This window comes from Cetorhinus maximus, chromosome 4 (assembly GCF_964194155.1).
Source record: "Cetorhinus maximus chromosome 4, sCetMax3.hap1.1, whole genome shotgun sequence".
Lineage (NCBI taxonomy): Eukaryota > Metazoa > Chordata > Chondrichthyes > Lamniformes > Cetorhinidae > Cetorhinus > Cetorhinus maximus.
Window position 1 is genome coordinate 131,185,362 of NC_135882.1, and position 23,915 is coordinate 131,209,276.

General features: G+C 42.7%; 1 protein-coding gene across 4 annotated transcripts in view; it reads right to left on the reverse strand.

Annotated features, from left to right (window-relative positions):
* cables1 (Cdk5 and Abl enzyme substrate 1) overlaps window positions 1-23,915 on the reverse strand; it is a 185,737-nt gene that overhangs the window by 39,496 nt on the left and 122,326 nt on the right. For all 4 annotated transcript variants that reach the window (XM_078540833.1, XM_078540832.1, XM_078540830.1 and 1 more), the window contains 2 exons: window positions 21,053-21,209; window positions 9,685-9,788 (listed from right to left, as the gene is read on the reverse strand). In XM_078540833.1, coding sequence (XP_078396959.1) covers window positions 9,685-9,788; window positions 21,053-21,209 — 261 coding nt within the window. The remainder of the gene's footprint in view (window positions 1-9,684; window positions 9,789-21,052; window positions 21,210-23,915) is intronic.

Below are 23,915 nucleotides of genomic sequence, written 5' to 3' on the forward strand. Positions count from 1 at the left end.
CAAGGAGCTCTCCTAATTAAAGGGGAATGTTACAGATTTCTTGTAGTTTGGCACATGCTTTGTATTGCAATTAAACACTAGTTATAAAATTAAATGTGCATGTTCAAGATTGGCCTGTTGGAAATGTAAAGCCAATATGTTCCCAACAGCTGAAGCTGCCAATTTTTCTTGTGTCTCCTGCATCATGCTGTACTGTAACTAACACAGTGGTGAAAAAGAACAGTAGTTTGCGGGTTGCTAGGGAAGCCATTCATATAATAAGATTTGCATTGTGACAAGGCCAGCTGAAATCCATGTCCTGCTACAGAAAATATGCTGATTTTTAATGATAACTCTGTTTAAGTGACTATGAGGGAGACCAGCGACCACTGTCAGAAATGGAAATGACGCCCTGGTACATTCAGGGGGCAAGTGTGTAAGGTTGTTATGAAGGTGCATTGGACTTGATCCTCCAATTGGTGGCTGGATGCTTTTGAAAAAATTCCTGCGGTTCTGCTCACTGTTGTATTTCTTGTGTGTCTGGCTTGACAGCATGTGTTTGGATTGCAGGCCATCACAGATGGCCAAGGACAGTATGCTAGCTCTTGTCTCTGCTACCATACAACAAAGGTTAGGAGCACTGGAAATGGAAACAATGCCACTGGTAGAGGTTTAATTGCTTTTCGGTTCAGAAGGTTCTGGAATATCTTTTGCTTCAGTGTTCAGTTTGGCTTGTAGGGCTGCGGCACAATTACATTCAGTTATTTTGCCCCAGCTCCTGCTCTTTGGGGTAGAAATTGATTTGGGCAAGTTCAGACATCGAATGCGCGCGAGGAATAATCCCAAAGCTCATGAGAAGCTGATCCTTGTAATAATAGCATATGGTGCGAGTGCAAGTCAGGTGTTGCCAAGCTGCTTACCAATTTGGGCCTTGGTAATTTTGGCCAGAGGGCAGGTAAGTCCAGCAAAAGAGTGGGGGCTTAGGGGGTGGGGAGAGGAAAACATGAGCAGGGGGATTGCAGGCTAACAGAAGCCCATAGTTTTGAAGCACCCACATCAAGGCAAGTAAAAATTAAAAATCTTCCTTCTGTTCTGCGCCTCCAACGGTCCCTTAGTGGACCACTGGTTAGACCCCTGTATAACTGAAAAAAATAGTCACAACATGCACAGCACCCACATAGTCTAGTCTTTCATGAATACTGTAAATAGGTCCTGAAACACACGCAGGACCTTTATTTGCATATTTAAATTCAGCCAAGTCTGCTTTTAAGGCAGCCACAAAGGCACATAAAAACAAGCAAAGACCAACATAGTGGCGGCCATGACTCCGGAACAGACTGGGTGTAGGACCTCTGCCCAGAAATTCATAGATATTGTGCTCATTGTACACCCCAAAAAAAAACTGAGCATAATCCTTAAGAAATTTCTCTCCCTTTATCTGTTTTCCAATTCTCTCTCAGATTGCAGCAGCTCTACAGAAAGATTAATTTTTGGAAAACAAACACAAAAAAAATAAGCTACTGAGTTGTGGAAAGAGTTCCAATTTCCCACAAACAGCTTCACAGTAGGACTGGTATGGAAACATAGCACGCCCGGAATGTTCATCTGAAATCCATGTCATCCACAAATTGATGCATTGAGTTTAAAATCTGGCTTGTTTATTCCTGATAGGAATAATCAGCAATGCAAATGAAGTTTAAAGCAAAGGTACACCAAGCTGTATTAACACGAGAAGGTGGTGGGGGCAGCCCACCTCAGCCTGCTCCCATTCACCTGCCGGGGACCAGGACTGGGATATGAAGCTGACCTATGCTCTTAATTGAAGGATCAAGGGTGCACCTTGGGGAGCTGAGAGAGAAGTGCTTAAAAAAAAAGGGTAAATAAAAAATGTAAAGAATAACAGCACAACACATATCCTCAGAGATTTTGTCATTGTTGGGACATTTTATAGGGATGTTATTTACATAAAAATCCATGTATTATGTAAAGTGAATGTTTGGTGCTGACATTGGGTCCTCTTTTTTGCACTTGCCGCTTGGGAAATGGAACATGGGTCACACTGTCCATCCAGTTCCGGTCCTATGACCGACAGGTGAATATACTCCTTGGGCAAGAGTAAACTGGGTTTCTTTGTAGTGTAATCTGGTTGGTGGAAGACTGGAACTAGGTCAACTGTCCATGGCAGTCCTGAACTTAGCCAGCTGTGCTATACATGTACGGCAAGTTGCTTTATCTCGTGGACAAATGCCCTTAAAAGTCTCTGAACAGCTAAAGAAAAATCCATTCATGTCAAATGCATTACCTGATAATGAGAACATATTTTAATTTGCTTACCCAAGTTCAGAGTGTTTAGTCTCAGGTAGGCAGCAGCCGAAGCTCAGGGAGCACCAAGTGTGATGTGGGTATTGCCCATGTAGCTGACTACCACAGAGCACTGATATAAACATTGGCAAGCTTCCTGCCACGTGTTCAGCAGGAGCCACCCCACCTACCTCATTAATCCCTGAAGTGTTTCCACTGTCCTTCTGTGAGTCTCTTGTTGCAACTGAGTTTCGAGTAGAGGAGTTGCTTCAGGGGCCTGGCGTCAGGCATACGTACATGTCCCGGCCAGCGGAGCTGGTTTTGAGTGATTAGCACGTTGATGCTGGGAAAGTTCTTTGCCTTTCATGCCACTGGATTTGGAGGATCTTGTGAAGCACCATTGGTGGCACTTCTCCAGTGTTTTAAGGTGCCAGCTGTAAGTCATCCAAGCCTTTGAGACATATAGAAGTGTGGGGATCACTGTTGCCCGGTAAACCATGACCTTAATCTCGGGTTCGAGATCCTGGTTCTCAAACACTCTTTCCCTCAGTTAGCCGAAGGCTGAGCTGGCATGCCGGAGGCAATGATAAATTTTGTATACATTTGCCTTCATTGAGCGAAGGCTCACAAGATATGGAATATGGTCAACATTTTCCAGCATCTCACTTAGCCTCCATATTATGCAGGAATTTCTAATCCCCATGTATTCAGTTAAGGTAGCAACCCATTCTTATACTGCTGCCTAATATGGAAGTGTCAGAGTTGGTGGAACAGCTTCCGAAGGTATTTCCCACTCCAATCTGGGGAGTTGATGTAACCTGGTGAAAAAATCAAGGCCAACGTTTCTAAACTGAAAATGACTCCATTCCGAAGCAACAGTTGCCATTTAATGTTAAAAACGATTGTAATGCATAGCCACTGCTTGGTTTGGCAGGGAACTACTCTACATTGGAGAATTTTTAAAAAGATCCAACATGATTGCAGCATAATGTTAAAAAATTCTTCAGCTTCTGTAATACTAATGGTTCCAGCATTGCCCTTACTGAATCACTCATCACCACTAACTCTAGAGTACTACTGTTCACTGTAAGGAAAACTACAGGATGATTTGTGTCCTCTTACCCTCAGCATTTTATAAACCAGTTACTGGGTCTTCAGTTCACTGGGAGTTCACAAAGTTTCTCTTTTTAAAGAAATATAATTACGCTACCAGGGAGCTACATTCTACTTCCCATGTATTTCATGACTCATTCCTTACAAATGGGTTAAATTTGGAGACATTAGGCCAATTTTTTTCCTTTGAGGCAGGAATCGCGAGTCGCCAGATTCCTCAACATCATAATCTCGCCTCCAACCCAGCAGTTCCCACCTGCACTATTTTCAGAATGAGCTGGAGTCAGGGTTGCTGTCTCCCGAAGCAGCCCCGGGGTGGGAGCAGAGGTGAGTGGATGCCTAGGTGGGGCGATTAAAAGGCCCGCCTCCATATGCTGGGATATCGACCCAGTTCCATACATGTCAGGCACCCTAACACTCACCCCTCAGCACACCACCCCTCAAGAACTGCAATGGCCCCTCCATACCCACTCACCCATTATCCACTATTGACAGAACTCATGAGCCCTATAATAACATTGGGAAGTCTTTGGAATGTGCATGAAACTATCAAAATAAACAAACAGCTATTCGATATGCTCTTGAAGAAAACTTAATCCTCTTAATTTGTCATAAAACTGTCAAAATAAACAGCCAATGAAAAATTTCTTCCAAAAAAATCCTTTTAGCTCAGAAAACTGTTAATCTAAACAAAGCTCACAGTCCCCTTGACAACTGCATCAACAACGCCTGTTGAGCTGAAACCATTACTGGTGGTTGGAGCTCAGCCAAGCATTCATAATGAGTTGAAGTGGCACAGATGGCCATCTGTTACACTGCTTTAATAGCTGAATACATACCTGGGCTGTTAACGTGAGGATCAAGGCACAGGGTCCAAATGACACATTAAAAATCTGAATCTCAATACTGGTGAATGCAGAGGAGCACTTAATCCACTGGAGGAAAGTACTCTAATGCATCTCAACACTTTCACGATTTTGGTCAATTTAATGGTCATTTACCTTTTAAGAACAAAGCCTCATCATCAATTGCTGCATTAAAAACATACGTAAATTATCATACAGCATCGAGTTGTGACATGTGAAGCTGGCAACAATTTATAAACTTACCTGTGAAAAGGTTCCTGAATCCAACTAAGGCTTCCCCCAGAGTACATGAACTCTTTGACCTGACATGGTTCACACAAGCTTCAGGAAACCACCTGCCTCGCTGAAAATCTCAAGCTCAATGAAATACAAAATTCAGGTAGACAGCAATATGGCAGTTCTGACATCAGTTTGCGTGTGTGTCGAGCTGCGACTGGCTACGTTTCCTGCACCCGTCAAAACGGAGGTCAGTGGAAATGAAGTCATAATTTTGGCTTTGTGGTTTCCACAACCCCCTTCATTTGTATCCGTGGGTTTACCCCACGTTAGGACGGCAAAATCTAGCCTGTTGTTGGAGAGAACGCATTGCCTCAGTTTCAGACAAGCAAACATTGCACTCCAGGAGCAATACCACTTAAGATAGTTTTCAGCTTCTCGTTATGAAAAATATACACTAGCTTATTGACAGATTCACACCTGATATCTGCTGAATTAGATGAGCGCACAAAGCAAGTAGAACACGCTTTAATCACTGTGTCTTTATTTTTGAATTCTGGGACTGAATCACGTTTGGCAATCACTTTATGGAGCATGAATTCACAGGAAGTCTGTGTGCCTGCGCTCAATAACGATTTCATTGAAAAGTTGTGAAATCATTATCGAACATCATTGGCAGGAAGGTAATGGAGTACAGATTATACAAAATGACAGTTTTGATTTATCACTTGCAAATATCCCTCATACTGTTGAAGCAATCAAGCCTCCACAATGTGGTGCAATTCACCACAGACAGACTGGATTGGAATAAGGTTCAAAAAGTAATTCAAGTAAAACACTTACTGTTAATTTTTTTTTTAAGAAAAAGTCAGTGAGTAAAATCCAGATGGGGAATTTCTGTTACACATTCAAGACAACCTTTTTAACCAAAGAGAAAGAATGTCATTCATTTACCCAGAGCCTGAAATTTACAAATATTTACAATTGCTCTTTGATTAACCTCAGCAGTTTTTAAGCGGCTGCTATTATATTTTGCCTAATACGAACATTAACCCTAAAGGGACAGACCATGCTCGCAGTGATAATCACAGACCACAGACAGTCCATGAGATTTATTAGTGGGGATATGAATTCCTCACATCACTATGTGCCGCATCATCATAAATCGACTTCTGGACGTTTTCATCCTTTGCAACTTTGGTCTTTCAAAGGATGTTTATAATTCAGCTGGATGTAGCAACCAGACAAAATCCTCACAGACACATGTATGAAGTTGCTACACAAGTTCATTTCTTCCACCTCCAAGGAATTGAAAAATCATTTCAACAAAGCTGCTAAGCCAATTATTGTATTTAGTTCATGGCAGACATTAGTTATTAGGTTAGCTAACTTCATGTTAAGAACTACAGAACTAATCATTACTTTGAGATGTGGAATCTAAAACTAAGTAGCAGTGTATGGTTCTCATGATTTACTTTATTTACTCAACATCTACCTCTCAACTTGTGTGTACAATTTTGTCATTGTCAGTTTTCCTTCATTATCGAAGATGGCTGTTTCTTGCATGCGTAGTCATCTGTTGTGAGGTGCTAAATTATTACCTCAAGATCAAGATCCATATTTGCCCATCTCCACCCTGTACCTCAGCTTATCAGCTGCTGAAAACCTTATCTATGCCTTTGTCACCTCTAGATTCAACAAATCAGCAAGTCGACGTGTTGTCATTCTTTGGCTTGTCCCAATGAGAGCAAGACAAAAAGCTTTGGCAACATGTCTCTCCTATCAGCAAAATTCCTATGCTGCTCTGGCTGATCTCCCACCTTAGAGCCATAGAAACGTTACAGCACAGAAGGAGGCCATTCGGCCCATCTTGTCCATGCCAGCCCGAGGATACCCAGGTGCCCTTTCTAGTCCCACTTTCCTGCACCCGGCCCATAGCCCTGCAGTTTACAGCACTTTAGGTGCAGATCCAGGTACTTTTTAAAAGAGTTTAAAGTTTCTGCTTCTACCACCAATTTGGGCAGCGAATTCCAGACACCCACTACCCTCTGCGTAAAAAGGTTCTTCCTCATGTCCCCCCTACACCTTCTGCCACTTATCTTTAATCTATGTCCCCTGGTTCTAGAATCCTCCATCAAGGGAAACAATTTTATCCTGTTCACTCTACCTATTCCCCTCTTGGACCCTCTGGAAGCTTGAGGTCATTAAAACCTCTACTGCTTGTAACTCTTTTGAGTTATCAACAGTCACAGATTGTAACTCTTTCGAGTACATTCACAGTTCTTGGTTTCAGAGAGTGGGACATGAACCCACAACCTTCTGATTCAAAGGCGAGGGTGCTATGAACTGAGCCACAGCTGACACCTCTCTCTACTGCTTGTATCCTATCTTGCACCAAGTTCCATTAATCTATAACCCCTGTGCTTGCTCAACTACATTGGCTCCCAGTTTGCTAATGACTCAACTTTAAAATTCCTACGCTTTCTCTCTCTGCAGCCTCCTCAGGTTCTACAACCCTTTGAGATCTCTGTGCGGCTCTAATTCTGGCATCTTGCGCATCTCCAATTTTACTTACTCCATCATTATCATCCATGCCTTTAAGTGCCTAGGCTCTAAGCTCTGGAATTTATTTCCTAAATCATTCCACCCCTCTCTCTCTTCCTTCAAGACACTCCTTAAAATTTAGCTTGACCAATATTTTGGTCAACTGTCCTAATGTCTCCTTATGTGGTCAGTGTCAAACTTCATTTGAAAACACACTGCTAAAGTGACTTGGGGCGTTTTGAGGCTTTAAAGGTGCTATATAAATGTATTTTGTTGCTAATGGCCTGCAGGAAGGTCAAGCACTGAAACAAAAGTTCTCAAAGCAGTCTGTTTATCTTCCTAGTGCACTTTGCTCACTCATCAGGAGTAATTCTGATTTTGGGTGATGGTATAAAATGCCCAATGTTGATTTGGATTTCCATTTGATGACTGAATCTAAATCATCCGTCTTACACCATCATTCAAAGTCGGGGGGCAGGAGATGTGAGCAGAACTGAGGGGAGTGCTGAAGTGCTAGGGCATCGATTAAAGGATCCAGAGCAGACATTATGCCCGCGAGAAAAAGCTCTAAATAAATCAGTATAACTATTCATGTATTACCAGACAAACAGCCCAAATTTAGACACTGACAGGTCCGGGGAAGGTTGGGAGCGGGTGGTGGTGGGGAAAAGACACCATTCGTATCAGCTCCCATGAAGCCATTCGTGGCAATCTGGGAAATTTGAGGTTCCAGTGCAAGTCGGCTCCCTGGGACCTGTGACACAACTGTGGCCCTCAATAGCAATGAATGTTCAGAGCTATTGGACCAGAAGGTCTGGGGCCATCCAGTTTTCGTTTGGTTTCTTATAATGTAGATTGCCAAAACAGACAAGACTCACAAAAAAAAATTGGCGCCTTCACAAGCTTTTGGCTGTATTGCATTACACCCTCAAAGTCATATATTATTAACAGTTTATTGTTCCTCACAAGCATAAAGATTATGTGCAGTTTGTGCTGGTTGTACATTTGCTGTTTCCTGGTTTTCAATTGTGGACATGATGCCACTTAAATACCTAATTGACCAATTATGGGCCTGAGCACATAATAGGCCTTACTGTCTGTAGGAAGAGGCTAACTGTCAGTCTCTAATTGCTGTTCAGCATTTTGGAGACCCAGTTCCTAATCTTTTTATATGCTACAAGTATTACTGTTGTAAAAAAAGGAATTAACAACTCAAGGGCTAAAATGGTATGATGATTCCCTTCATCACATCAGGAATCAGAAACAGAGTTATGATGTTGAAGCAAAAACATTACTTGCTATCTCCCCTATCAGCTTTCTATGTAACCTTCAGCAGCATAAATAAGTGATCAAATTCAGCTGGTTTGTAAATTGCAAAGAAAGCTCATTACTCAAGACAGTAGAAGTTGCACCTCCAGTGTTTCCTTGAGGGATAATTAATGATTGAAAGCAATTAAAAATGAATCATTCTCACAATGGTGTGGTGGATACATTCTACCCAATGTGCTGCAGTTCTAAGCCAAACATACCAGAGGTCTCAGGTTTGATCTCTGCTCTATGCCGAGTTAGTTGACCTCAGCCAGGGTGACAGTAGGAGCCTGAGGGAGTGAAGGAACGGAGTCAAGTCAGCCTACTGCACGATGGGCTAGATTTTGGTGTGGGCCTATTTTTCAGAATACCTGAACAGGGATGTCTGAAGAGCAATAGGGATTGTTCTCTGTGCCTTGTCAGCCTACTCAACCCGATCTGCCAGTGCTGGCCATACTTCCACAGATAGCACGCACGTGAAGAGAACAATGACAGGTTGCTTGCCTCGCCGCCGACAGCTCTCAAACAAGTCCCAAGAGGAAGGAGGGGTTGATCATGATTCTTGTGCAGTCAGGGAAGCATTACTGCTTCTCGGAGCTCCAGAGGAACGGTTTATTTAAGAGAAAGATATTATAACTGTGCAGACCAGGTGCTGGAAGCCCCACAACTAAATTCATATGCCTTGTACCCATTATATGACGCAATACACAGCAATTTCCACCTCAATGACTTTTACCAGAAATTCTGTTCGTGTGGATGTTGCTTGTGAAGAAATGAGGGTTACATGTGACATCAATGTTCAACAGACCTGTAACATTCACTGCCTGGGCTCTTACATCAACACTACTTTGGCAAGACACCAGAGTGAAAACCACACATAAGGAACTCTAACTCAGTATAAGTCAGTACTTCACAAGGGAAGGGAGTTCAAAACCGATCTGCCCAACTTCCCTTCTTACTCCTAACTTCGATTTTTAACAAAAGCAAAATGTTGGAAATCTGAAAGCCCAATTTTAATTCGCATTCCTTACTATTTGAATCCTATCGGATAAATTTATCTGGATCAGCTTGGGCAATCCCTGTCATATCCTTGAAAGCTTCACCTTGATGTCTCTTTTCCAAAGGAAACAAGTTTCCTTCTTGCCCATCGCTTGATATTTCCTCGAAATACATCCTTGATACTTTGAATGTTCTGTACTATTCACAATAATTGTTATACAGTCATGTTTTGTAGCACCATTTGGACAGGAATGAGGATAGTTAACAAACTTGCAGACATGAATTCTACAGTCTCACACCTCCATTCAGCCACACAAAACTATTGCATAGGAATGAGAGAGGACCAAATGGCACCTACCATATAGGAAGGGAAGATCAGAACTCTTTTATGTTTTCCACATGGCCACTGCGGGTCATCCAGCAGGTTAGGGTCATATTCCGCAAACTCCCCCACTTCAGTGCCTGGAATAAAATCCCAACATTATTTTGTTCTTTCCAGAACCACTCTCTTTATCTATTCTTTCATTTGCTAAACATTTCTGATAGAGTCATGCAAATACAATTGAGAATAAACAGTTAAAAGGAAATATCTAAGAGCCACTCTACAACCCCTGTTTCCTCACCTTTTTAAAATTACATTTTAAATCAGCTCTTGCCCCTATAATAATATTTTTTTGTTCTTTATACACTTTGCATACGGTGCACAATGCTGATCTCCAGATTGCAAAAAAAGGGGAGAGGGGTTTTGGAGGTGATGCAAAACAGATTTACAAGTATATCAGAACCAGGTACCAGTGGTGAGAATGTGGAACTCGCTACCACAGGGAGTGGTTCAAGTGAATAGGTTAGATGCATTTATGGGGAAACTAGGCAAGCATATGAGGGAGAAGGAAATAGATAGTTACGATAGTAGATTTACATGAGAAAAGATAGAGGAGGTTAGTGTGAAGCAGAAACACTGGTTGGGCTGATCGGCCTATCTCTGTCATATAATCCTATGTACTGAGAGGTTAGAACTATCAGGAAAGACTGAAGTGGCTTTTCTCTGGAAAAGAGAATACTGAGGGGTGATGTAAAGGTCTTTAAAATTATGAAGGGGTTTGATAGGGTAGATGTAGAGAAGATAATTAAACTTGCTGGTGAATCCAAAACTAAGGGTCATAAATATTAGCTAGTCACTAATAAATCCAGTAAGAAATTCAGAAAAAAACTTCTTTTGCCTAGGCTGTGGTTACAATGTGGAACTCAATACGATATGTTGTAGTTGATGCAGATAGTACAGATCTATTTAAGGGAAAATTAGACAAGTACAAGAGAGGGAAAGGATCAGAAGGATCTGTTAAAAGCTTAGATGAAGTAAAATGGGAGGAAGGTGTGCAGAGCCTATACACTAAAATGTACTAATTGAGACAAATGGTCTCTTTCTATGCTATAAATTCTACTTAATATGCATCAATGCAAGTGTATCTTTGGAGAGAGACAGCAAGCTATGTAGACGCACAAGTCTATGATTTTTCTGGGTTCATGAGAGTAATGTATCCTGGTTATATCTCCAGGCGCATTATTTAAACCACACACCTGCAATTTACCAAGTTGTCAGAATGCCAAGTTACATCGTGGTACAAGCCTCCTTAAGTATGTGTATGCACGGCTCCACCAACTGCACTGTAATAGTGCAAGATTTCTGGTATCCATCTGACAGGTATTCAAATGTCAAACACAATTCTAAAACAGCCTCCCATGACCTGTGCCAATACAGTTCATTAAATAACCTGTTTGCAGGACACAGCTGGACTTTGATATAAACTTTGAAAGTTCACAATTTCAGGATTGCTCACTCTCATCTGCTAAAATATGCTGACTTTTTCAGATGCGCAGTAAATTTTCTCATAGCAGGGACAACAAATTTGTCCAAGTTAAGGAAAAAAAACTCACGCAGCAAAGCTGACGATATGTATCAGAACAAATGTAAAAAAGCCACTGTTCACACTTGGTGAAAAAGGGGCTCCCTTAAGGACAAGTCAACCAACATCTGCACTGTGTAAATCGAGGTCTTTCCTTCAGTCGCTGTATATAATGGTGTCTAAGTGGGGTTGTTAGGAAAGAGTGGAAGAAAGGCAGCTGTTTCATCACGGCCTTCCCAGTACCAATGGCACCTCCTGAATAGAGGGGGTTTGCTGGCATGGATTATATTGGCACACATGAAAACCAATGGAGGGAATCATACCTCTCAGCCTCCAAGGGCCTGGTGAGTGTGTCATGAAGATGTTAATGTATATAATGTTAGTGGAAATTATTTTAAATTGGACTTATAGTAGGGTCTGTGTCTGTGGGTGTGTGTGTTTGTCTTAACTGGAGTAAAGCCAGCTAGTCTGGGTGCTTTGATGTATAGTAGTTTTGAGATATTAAACATTAAGGTAGAGGGTATATTTGCATTTTGTTAAATAAACCATTCAAAGACTGGGGTGAAATCTTGCATCTAGCTAGGACACACCACACCAAGCAATACGTTTATATTACTAATGAAATTGGTACTATGAAAGGGATTTTAATGTTAGAAGAGATAGAGTTCAAAAGGCCTGGTGATACAATGAGAATTTGCATTCAAAGGGAAGGCTAGGTATATACAAAAAAAGAATTTTGTGTGGGAGTCAGAGGCATGTGAGACCATTGTGTCTGCGAAGGAACAAATTGAAAGGGACCTCATTTTGAATTTGTAAGATAAGATGCGCTTTGCCTGATGTCTGTTTAAAATCTATGGGTTATTGTTGCCTTGGGGAAGTTTACCTGGGAGTGATTAATTTGGGGATTTGTTTAAAAATTATAAAGGCAGTAATTTGTAGACATGTGTATATGTTTAAATTTGGTGTTAAATTAATAAATGTTTAATTTAATTTACATATATATTTTAAAAATTCATTCACGAGATGTGGGCTTTGCTGGCTGGGCCAGCATTTATTGCCCATCTCTAGTTGCCCTTGAGAAGGTGGTGCTGAGCTGTTTTCTTGAACTGCTGCAGTCCATGTGGTGTAGGTACACCCACAATACTGTTAGGAAGGGAGTTTGAGAATTTTGACCCAGCGACAGTGAGGGAACGATGATGTATTTCCAAGTTAGGATGGGGAGTGATTTGGAGGGGAACTTCCAGGTGGTGGTGTTCCTATCTATCTGCTGCCCTTGTCCTTCTGGATGGTAGTGGTCATGGGTTTGGAAGGTGCTGTCGAAGGAGCCTTGGTGAACTCCTGCAGTGCATCTCGTAGATGGTATACACTGCTGCTGCTGTTCGTCGGTGGTGGAGGGAGCAAATGTTTGTGGATGTGGTGTCAATCGAGTGGGCTGCTTTGTCCTGGAAGGTGTCCAGCTTCTTCAGTGTTGTGGGAGGTGCACTCATCCAGGCAAGTGGGGAGTATTCCATCACACTCCTGAATTGTGCCTTGTAAATGGTGGACAGGCTTTGGGGAGTCAGGAGGTGAGTTACTCGTCACACGATTCCTAGCCACAGTATTTGTATGGCTAGTCCAGTTCAGTTTCAGGTCAATGGTAACCCCCATGATGTTGATAGTGGGGGATTCAGTGATGGTAATACCATTGAACGTCAAGGGGCGATGGTTGGATTCTCTCTCGTTGGAGATGGTCATTGCCTGACACTTGTGTGGCGCGAATGTTACTTGTCACTTGTCAGGCCAAGCCTGGATATTGTCCAGGTCTTGTTGCATTTGGACATGGACTGCTTCAGTATCTGAGGAGTCGCAAATGGTGCTGAACATTGTGCAATTATCAGCGAACATCCCCACTTCTGACCTCATGATGGATGGAGGGTCATGGATGAAGCAGCTGAAGATAGCTGGGCCTAGGACACTACCCTGAGGAACTCCTGGAGTGATGTCTTGGAGCTGAGATGACTGACCTCCAACAACCACAACCATCATCCTTTGTGCTAGGTATGACTGCAACCAGTGGAGGGTTTTCCCCGATTCCCATCGACTCCAGTTTTGCTAGGGGTCCTCGATGCCACATTCGGTCAAATGTGGCCTTGATGTCAAGGACAGTCACTCTCAGCTCACCTCGGGAGATCAGCTCTTATGTCCATGTTTGATCCAAAGGTTGTAATGAGGTCAGGAGTCGAGTGGCCCTGGCGGAACCTAAAATAGGCTTCAGTGTACAGGTTTTTGCTAAGCAAGTGCCGCTTGATAGCATTGTTGATGATCCCTTCCATTACTGTACTGATGATTGAGAGTAGACTGACGAGGCAGTAATTGGCTGGGTTATGATTTGTCCTGCTTTTTGGGTACAGGGCAATTTTCCACATAGCCGGGTAGATGCTAGTGTTGTAGCTGTACTGGAACAGCTTGGTTAGGGGCACAGCAAGTTCTGGAGCACAAGTCTTCAGTACTGTTGCCAGAATATTGTCAGGGCCCATAGCCTTCGCAGTATCCAGTGCCTTCAGCCATTTCTTGATGTCACGTGGAGTGAGTTGAATTGGCTGAAGACAGGCATCTGTGATGTGGGGATCTCCGGAGGAGGCCGTGATGGATCAACCACTCGGCACTTCTGGCTGAAGACTGTAGCAAGTGCTTCAGCCTTAACTTTTGCACTGATGTGCTGGGCTCCTCCATCATTGAGGGTGGGGATATTTGTGGAGCCTCCTCCTCCTCCTCCAATGAGTTGTTTAATTGTCCACCACTATTCACGACTGGATGTGGCAGGACTACAGAGCTTAGATCTGATCTGTTGGTTGTGGGATAGAAAGACAGAAACTAGAAACAGGAGTAGGCCATTCAGCCCTCCGTGCCTGCTCCGCCATTCAATATGATCATGGCTGATCCTCTATCTCAATGCCATATTCCCGCTTTCTCTCCATACCCCTTGATGCCCCTAATTTTAAAAAAATTATCAACTTCTTCTTGAAAATACTCAGTGACCTGGCCTCCACAGGTCTCTGTGGTAGAGAATTCCACAGGTTAACCACCCTCTGAGTGAAGAAATCTTTCCTCATCTCAGTCCTAAATGGCCTGCCCCATATCCTGAGACTGTGGTCCCTGGTTCTGGACTCCCCAACCAGGGGAAACATCCTCCCTGCATCTAGTCTTGTTAGAATTTTATATGTTTCAATCAGATCCCCTCTCATTCTTCTAAACTCGAGTGAATACAGGCCCAGTCGAACCAATCTCTCCTCATACGAGAGTCCTGCCATCCCCGGTATCAGCCTAGTGAACCTTCGCTGTACTCCCTCTATGGCAAGAATATCACTTAGCCCTGGTGATCACTTGCTGCTTATGTCGTTTGGTACGCAAGTAGTCCTGTGTCATAGCTTCACCAGGTTGACACCTAATTTTTAAGTATGCCTGGTGCTGCTCCTGGCATGCCCTCCTACACTCTTCATTGAACCATGGTTGATCCCCTGGCTTGATGGTATTGGTAGAGTGGGGGATATGCCAGGCCATGAGGTTACAGATAGTGTTGGAGTACAATTCTGCTGCTGCTGATGGCCACAGTGCCTCATGGATATCCAATCTTGAATTGCTAGATCTGTTTGAAATCTATCCCATTTAGCACGGTGGTAGTGTCACACAACACGATGGAGGGTATCCTCAATGTGAAGGCAGGACTTTGTCTCCACAACGACTGTGCGGTGGTCACTCCTACTGATACTGTCATGGACAGATGCATCTGCGACAGGCAGGCTGGTGAGGATGAAGTCAATATGTTTTTCCCTCCTGTTGGTTCCCTCGCCACTTGCCGCAGACCCAGTCTAGCAGCTATGTCTTTTAGGACTCAGCCAGCTCGGTCATTGGTGGTGCTACCGAGCTACCCTTGGTGATGGACATTGAAGACCCCCACCCATTCTGCACCCTTGCCACCCTCAGTGCTTCCTCCAAGTGGTGGTGTTCAACATGGAGGAGCACTGATTCATCAGCTGAGGGAGGGCGGTACATGGTAATCAACAGGAGTTTTCCTTACCCATGTTTGACCTGATGCTTGACCTGATGCCATGAGACTTCATGGGGTCCGGAGTCAATGTTAAGGACTCCCAGTGCAACGTCCTCCCGAGTGCATACCTCTGTGCCGCCACCTCTGCTGGGCCTGTCCTGCTGGTGGGACAGGACACACCCAGGGATGGTGACGGAGGTGTCTGGGACATTATCTGTAAGGTATGATTCCATGAGGATGACTATGTCAGACTTTTGCTTGACTAGTCTGTGAGACAGCTCTCTCAATTTTGGCACTTGCCTCCAGATGTTAGTAAGGGGGGCTTTGCAGGGTCGACAAGGCTGAGATTGCATTTGTCGTTTCCGGTTGATGCCGGGTGGTCTGTCCGGTTTCATTCCTTTTTTATGACTTTGTAGGGGTTTGTTACAACTGAGTGGCTTGCTAGGCCATTTCAGAGTCATCTGGAGTCACGTGTAGGCCAGACCAGGTAAGGGATTTCCTTCCCTGAAGGACATTAGTGAACCAGATGGGTTTTTACAACAATTAACAATGATTTCATGGTCATCATTAGACTTTAATTCCAGATTTTTATTGAATTCAGGTTCCACCATCTGCTGTGGTGGGGTTCGAACCCAGGTCCATAGGGCATTACCTAGGATCTCTGGATTACTGGTCCAGCAACAATACCATTACGCCATTGCCTCACCCTAAAAAAAAACTCTTTAGGCTTACTGGTGTTTATTCCTGAATTCAGAGCTGCATTGCAAACATACCAATTGAAAATATAGGTTATAATGGTTGTTTTAAATTTCTCTTCGGGATTTTAAATAGCTCAGCCTTTACCAGCTGCTGTGTCGTAACAAGTGGGAAAGGAAAATTAGAAAAAATGACGGACATAAATGTTCCCACCTCCTCCCACTTTTCCAGGGAGGAAGTTTCTGAGACAACAGCTCTGAAGGAGGGTCATACCGTCTCGAAACGTTAACTCTCTCCACAGATGCTGTTAGACCTGCTGAGTTTTTCCAGCATTTTCTGTTTTTGTTTCAGATTTTCAACATCGGCAGTATTTTGCTTTTATCTTATGGAAGTTTGAGTTCTGGCGACTATCTGACGAGCAGTGGTGGGAAGGCAGTTGAGGATGTTAATGAACTAATGAGCCGGTGATGGAATTTTACTGGCGGCATACGGGATTCTCAGTGTCTGCAGCTCGCCAACTCACAGGAGGTCAGCACGCCATGAAAATATGCAATCTGCAAGTTAAAAATGCGATTTGGCAAGTCTGAGGTCATTCGCAGGCCAGAGGTTTGCAACAACACAATTATTTTTCGGAGATTGATGGTGATGAAGAAGTGGCTGCCATTTCTTCCAGCCTTGTCTTGCCAGCTCCATTTGGCCCCACTCTCTCTCATCCTTTTCACCTCAGCAGCACTCCCACAGGAGGCACAGGTGGCTGGCCTTCCAATCGTGCCTGCTCAATTGCCCTCCCACCTCCTCAAGCCGTCCACCATCTCCAGTTGGATGGTGCTCCCAGAGGCACGCTCTGAACTGGATGCCTTCCAGAGGATTGCACCGGCAGACTTCCTGGTGTAGTGATTGGGTCCGTGATCTGAAAATGACCCCGCTGTCACGAAAAACCCAAAGGTGGGAAAATTCAGTGCCGCTGGGGCATTAACATATGAAAGGAGGAAAATAAGACGAGATTTTTTGTGTTACAAAAATAAATCTATACAACAGAAGCTCTGAAGCTTCTACCAGTCCATCTGTCAAAACGCCATATTTCAAGCTGTTGTGCTTGGCATCAGTCCTTGCACTGACTTTGACACTATTTCTTTAGTATAATCCTCATTCTCCTTAGCTGCTGTCTCTCTTACTCCTCCTGTAGAAATCCACTGCCTTAGTGCTGAGCAGTTTTCTAGCAGTCATTTATAATAGACATAGTTCATATTAACAACTTTAATTTGTGCGGGTGTATCATTTGTTATTTTTAATATTGTACCAAGTAATAATGTTAACTATAAACAAAGCTTGTTAGATTCTGATATTAACATTTCATTAGCTACAATGCATCATGAAAGCACCACATTACTAATCTTGGAATTGAGGCCATAAATCATTCTCCTTTTGGTTTTTGGAAATCATTTACCAGCAATGTTTAAAATATTGTGCTATATTACTGTACTGGAAAGTGCTACAAAATTGATAAAGAAATTATCTGGAGGTCTGGATTAAAATTCCGATCTCTCCTAACTGAGACAGGGTTCATTTTGCTAAAACAAAAGTTCCGGGACTTGGTGAGAGAAATGTCGGGAGCTCTACAAAGCACCTCACTGGAGAGGTAAAGTTGTCAATGTGCACTTCAGTGCAAATTATTCCATATACAGACAAAGCGACACTCCCTTGTCCTCACACAGGCTAATCACTCCCCATCGATAAGGCATACGTCACAACTTACAGCGATCTGTTTACTTGCTAACCACATTTTACTTCCAATACAATTAGAGTAAATGTCACTTTCTTTATTATTTTCTATTACTTCAAGCTGTGGTGAACTGGGACAGTATATACCCCAGTAAAAGATTAGGTGGTCTACTTTTTTTTTAATCCATTCAAGGGCTGTGGGCTTCGCTGGCTGGGCCAGCATTTATTGCCCATCCCTTGAGAAGGTGGTGGTGAGCTGCCTTCTTGAACCGCTGCAGTCCATGTGGTGTAGGTACACCCACAGTGCTGTTAAGAAGGGAGTTCCAGGATTTTGACTCAGCAACAGTGAAAGAACGGCAATATATTTCCAAGTCAGGATGCTGAGTTACTTGGAAGGGAACCTCCAGGTGGTGGTGTTCCCATCTATCTGCTGCCCTTGTCCTTCTAGATGGTAGCGGTTGTGGGTTTGGAAGGTGCCAAGCAGCCTTGGTGAATTCCTGCAGTGCATCTTGTAGATGGTACACACTGCTGCTACTGTGCATTGGTGGTGGAGGGAGTGAATGTTTGTGGATGGGGTGCCAAGCCAGTGGGCTGCTTTGTCCTGGACGGTGTCCAGCTTCTTCAGTGTTGTGGGAGCTGCTCTCAACCAGGCAAGAGGGGAGTATTCCATCACACTCCTGACTTGTGCCTTGTAGCTGGTGGACAGGCTTTGGGGAGGCAGGAGGTGAGTCACTTGTCGCAGGATTCCTAGCCTCTGACCTGCCCTTGTAGCCACAGTATTTATATGGCTAGTCCAGTTCAGTTTCTGGTCACCTTTCTGCTACTATCAACACTTTCTTTAGCCCTTACCACTCCATTAAAACTCCCTTTGTCCTTTTGGTCATCTTCGTCAATTGCTCCTTTGCCCCCATCCCAGCCTCACCTGCTCCACACCCCCTTAAACAGTATAAATTGAATCACATTTCTACTTCTCTTTAGTTCTAAAGAAGGGTCATATGGACTTGAAACGTTAACTCTGTTTCTCTCTCCACAGATGCTGTCAGACCTGCTGAGTTTTTCCAACATTTTCTGTTTTGTGTCTCATAATTTCATTGCTATTTGTGGAATCTTGCAGTGCACAAATTGGCTGTCACATTTCCTACATTGCAACAGTGACTGCGTTTTAAAAAAAAATGTATAATTAACTTATTAAAATACTTAATTGTAACATCCTGAGGTTATGAAAGGCACTACATAAATGCAAGTCCTAACCTTTTCTATTAACTCCCTTAACAGCTATTATGGTATAGTGTGTTAGATATGTTATCAGACTAATAATCCAGAGAAACCTGGCGTAATAATCCATAGACAGAGAGCTCCAATCCAACCAGGTAATTAATTTTTCCTCATAGTTCCTACGTTACAACAGTAACTATACTGCAAAGGTACTTCATTAGATGTCAAGCATTTTGGGATGTCTTGAGACTGCGAAAGGCACAACATAAGCACCAGTCCATCTTTCTTTTCTTCTGAGAAAATGATTCTAACAGGAATATTGCTCCCAAGCATTCAATAATGCAAGGTCAGCGCATTTAAATATTTTACTAGTACTTTCATGTGTAAAGGCAAGATGTATTGGGTGTATCAGGTGGCAGGAATATCAGGTGCCAGCAGCCAGTGTACAATTGCTGACTACCTGTGGAGGGCGCAATTTCTTTTCCAGTTGGATTGGGAGGGATGGCAATGGCAGAGCACGTTGTTTTAGTTTGGTTTTTCTATGCAGAAATAATTAACTTCTGGTAGTTTAACAGGGGTCTAATCTTTTGCAATTTTCTCCATCTTTTGAGCCGTTCCACATCTGCTTCAGTTTGTGTGGTGAAAGCAGCACTGTGGTGTACCAAATAGGGAGTTCTAGAAATTTGATCCAGTGACATTAAAGGAACAGTGATTTATTTCCAAGTCAAGATAGTGTGTGACTTGGAAGGGAATTTAGAGATAATGGTGTTCTCTCTGTGTTTGCTACCCCTTGTCCTTCTTTGTGGTAGAGGTCACAGATTTGGGAGTTGCTGTCAAAGGAGCCATGGTGAGTTGCTGCAGTGTATGTTGTGGTGTTACACACTGCAGCCACTGCGTATCAGTGATGGAGGGGATGACTATTTAAGATGGTGGATAGGGTGCCAATCAAGCAGCTGCTTTGTCCTGGATTGTGTTGAGCTTTTTGAATGTTATTGAAGTTGCACTCATCTAGGCAAGTGGAGAGTATTCCATCACACTCTTGACTTGTGCCTTTTGGGTGTTGGATAGGCTTTGGGAGTCAGGATGTGAGCCACTGGCTGTAGAATACCCAGCTTCTGACCTACACTTGTAGCCACAGTATTTTGCATTGATCAATCCACAATGTTAGAGGCTCACAATATTATTACAATCTTCCAGCCTATTGTATTATATTAAAGGTAGAGAATTATATAATTTTATATTCTGTACATATTTGAACACTAAGAAGTATAACTGCTCGCCCAGCAGTTTCATCATTCTATCCTCACAGAAATCTTTCTGGAAGAGCATTTAAATTGAGATGGTACTAAATCCTTTTCAGATGTCATGGAATTCAATATTATAATAATGGCGCATTGGTTAAATATACTGGTACTGAGCTACACACACCAGCAAGATCCCTGCTTCAGTTCCTGAGTTATCAACAGCCAGGGCTATGGTGGTGCTACAACTGATATCAAGTTCCTCAGACCGGGGAGGGTGGGGGGGGGAAGCAAATATTAGCCAGCATTCCTTCTCTTATTCGCAATGTGATGATGTCTCTTTGAAGTGGTTGTGAATGGATGAGGGAATGTGGTGGTCAGACAGAGATAGGCTCCTGCATGAAGAGCAGCCACTAAAAAGCTACCGATATCCATGGAGTTACCTCAATGTTTATGAATACTTTCAGGAGTGCGTACGTGATTGTTCTGATAGTAAGGTACAGGAGGAGGAGATGTGTTAGTGAGGAGGAGGAATATGCATCAGCTATATCCCATGTCATGAAATTTCTATTTTACTCAGAGCTTGACTTTTTCTGGTAATCTTCTGTCATCACTCAAAGAGCTTCTTTGAAAGATTCACATATAAATACTGAGAAACTAGGCTGAAGGAATTAGAAACCCGCACAGAAAAACAACTCAGGTATGCGCTTTGTTATTCTCTCTAGGTCTACTGGTAGCAGCTTCTGGGAATAAGTCCTTTGAAATGCCACATTCACTCATTTAAATTTTATGTCTATTTGAAATTTTATGTTCTATCCAAGTATAAGCATTAAATATTCTTGCCAAACAGTTCATTCGGTACACCCAGTGATATGAAAATCTGAAAACTGAAACAAGCACATGTTTGTTCCTCTTAGTTACCTGTGTCAATGCTTCCTTGGGAACTGTTTGCTCTCCCAAGAGGAAGATTACGATGGCCGCTGTTCCGGAACTGGGACAGTGAAGCAGTAGAATCAATTGTATTCCGCCTGCCGCCCAAGACGTTGGTCGGATAAAGAAACTGGGTGTAGCTAACAGTCTGTGAAGAAAAAGTTTAAAATGTGAATAAGCAAAAATATATTCTGTATATCATTCTGCCCCAATTGTCAATTACTGTCTTCTGTCTCAAAGTTTAAAATACAACTGAAGCTGTATAGTAGTGATACGTCTTTATAATTAGTTTCAGAATGACATTATTCTTACTAATGCATTTTATCTTTAAAACTTCACTGGGCTCGGGATCTGCTGAGTGAGAGTGAATTTAATGAATTCTATTTGCTGAATGAACTGATAAACATTCTCACACCTGTAAAATAAACCCACAAGTGAAACATCTGAGATATCATAATTACTACAGGGTTATTAATGTCTGACCTTGTGAAAACAAATACATTAGAAAGCGTTCCATAACAATATTAAAAGAGTGATTATTAGCAGTGGATCATATTGCTGCATCATTTCAGGGCCTCAAGTCTGAATTCAACTGGACAGGATAAAGTACTGCTCTCTCTCTCTTTCTGTACTGGTTCTAAGGCTAACATGAAATGAGTTTGCACAGTCTCAACCAAGTTCCTGATCAGTGCAAGACCACAGCAGAAACCTGCATGAAATGAGTTGTCTCGCATAGATAGGCCAGAAGAATAACGGGTGTCAGAAACGGAAATGCTATACTGGCATAGTTGGAGGTCACTGAATGCCCAAAATGCATGTTTGTGCATGTCAAGATAGCTCCTGTGAAGAATTATGAGAGAGATTAGTCGAGCTGGGATTGTTCTCCTCCGAGCAGAGAAGGTTAAGGAGAGATTTGATAGAGGTGTTTAAGATTTTGAGGGACTTCGATAGAATAAATGGGGAGAAACTATTTCCATTGGCAGGTGGACTGGTAATATGAGGGCATATCTATAAGATAATTAACAAAAAGTCTAGGGAAACAAGGAGAGAGTGTTTTTAATGCAGAGAGTTACAATGATGTGAAATTCAATGCCTGAAAGGTTGGCAGAAGTAGATTCAACAGTAACTTTCAAAAGGGAATTCGATACTTGAAACGGAGATATTTGCGACCCTATGGGGAAAGAGAAGAATAAGACTAATTAAATGGCTCTTTCAAAGAGACGGCACAGAGAAAACAGGCTGAAAGGCCTTCCTTTTGTTCCATATGCTTCTGACTTTAAGACACATTGTTATGGAAGAATGAATGGAGATTACTTCTTACTCCTTTCCTGGCCAACATTTAACCCACAGTTAAGAATCATAGAATGGTTACAGCACAGGAGACCATTCAGCTGATCATGTCTGTGCCAGTTCTCTGTAAACGTCAAGTTACCTGACTCAGTCTCCTGCCTTTTCCCTGTAGCCCTGCAATTTTTTTCCCTTCAAATAGATATTCAATTCTCTTTTGAAGGCCTTGACTGAATCTGTCTCCATCACACTCTAAGGCAGTGCATTCCAGATCTTAACCATGCGCCGCATAAGTTGTCTTTCCTCATTTTCCTCTTTTGCCAGTCACTGGAATTAATGCCTTCTGGTTCTCAACACTTCTGCCAACGGGAGCAATTTCTCTTTATCTACTCATGATCCTGAAAACATCGATCAAATCTCCTCTCGCTCTTTAAGGAGAACAGCCCCAGCTTTTCCAACTTACCTATATAATTGAAGTTCCTCATCCCTGGAACCATTCTCATGAATCTTTCCTGCACTCTTTCTGATGCCTTTATTTTATTATTATTTTCTATAGTGCGGTGCCCTAAAATTATTACGTGTCCAGTTAATGCTGAACCAGGGTTTTGATACAGGTTCACCATAACCTCCTTGCTTTTGTGCTCTATGCTTCTATTTGTAGAGCCCAGAATCCCATATGCTTTATTAACCAATTTCTCAACCTGCCCTGCCACCTTCAATGATTTGTATACATATATCCCCAGGTCCCTCTGCTCCTGCACCACTTTCAAATTATACCTTTTATTTTACAAACATACGGAATAGAAGCAGAAGTAGGCCGTTCGGCCCCTCAAGCCTGCTCTGCTCTTCAGTAAGATCGTGGCTGAACTGTTTGTGTTTCGAGTTCCACATTCCCATCCACCCCCAACAACCTTTGATTCCCTTGCCTAACAAGAATTTACCTCTGTCTTAAAAATATTCAGTGACCCTGCTTCCATCGCCTTTGAGACAGAGCGCTCCAAATCTGCACAACCCTCTAAGTATTAGAGTATTGCTGAACTTTCTATATTCAGCCTGATATCTCAATTGTAATATCTACCTGACATCTGTCATATGGATGCTTTCTCTGCTTTATCTTACTCTCTATCACTGATGTTATCCAGGGAATTCAGGATTTATTTGTCCTACCTTTACCCCCATCATGGTAATATATCTCTACTGTACCCTAACTATCTCATCTTTAGAGACAGCCCATTGTTCTGTTACAGTTTTTGCCAGCCAATCTTCGATTCTGTTCTCACCCCACTATAATTGACCCTCCCCCAATTAATTGTTCTTACTCTGGATTGCTCTTTACTTTTTTCCATAGCTAAATTAAATCTTATGATACTATGATCACTGTTCCCTAAACATCCCCTACTGACACTTGATCCACTTGACCCACCTCATTTATTTTTTATTCATTGGCGGGATGTGGGCTTCGCTGGCTGGGCCTGTATTTATTGCCCATCCCTTGTTGCCCTTGAGAAGGTGATGGTGAGCTGCCTTCTTGAACCGCTGCAGTCCATGTGGTGTAGGTATACCCACA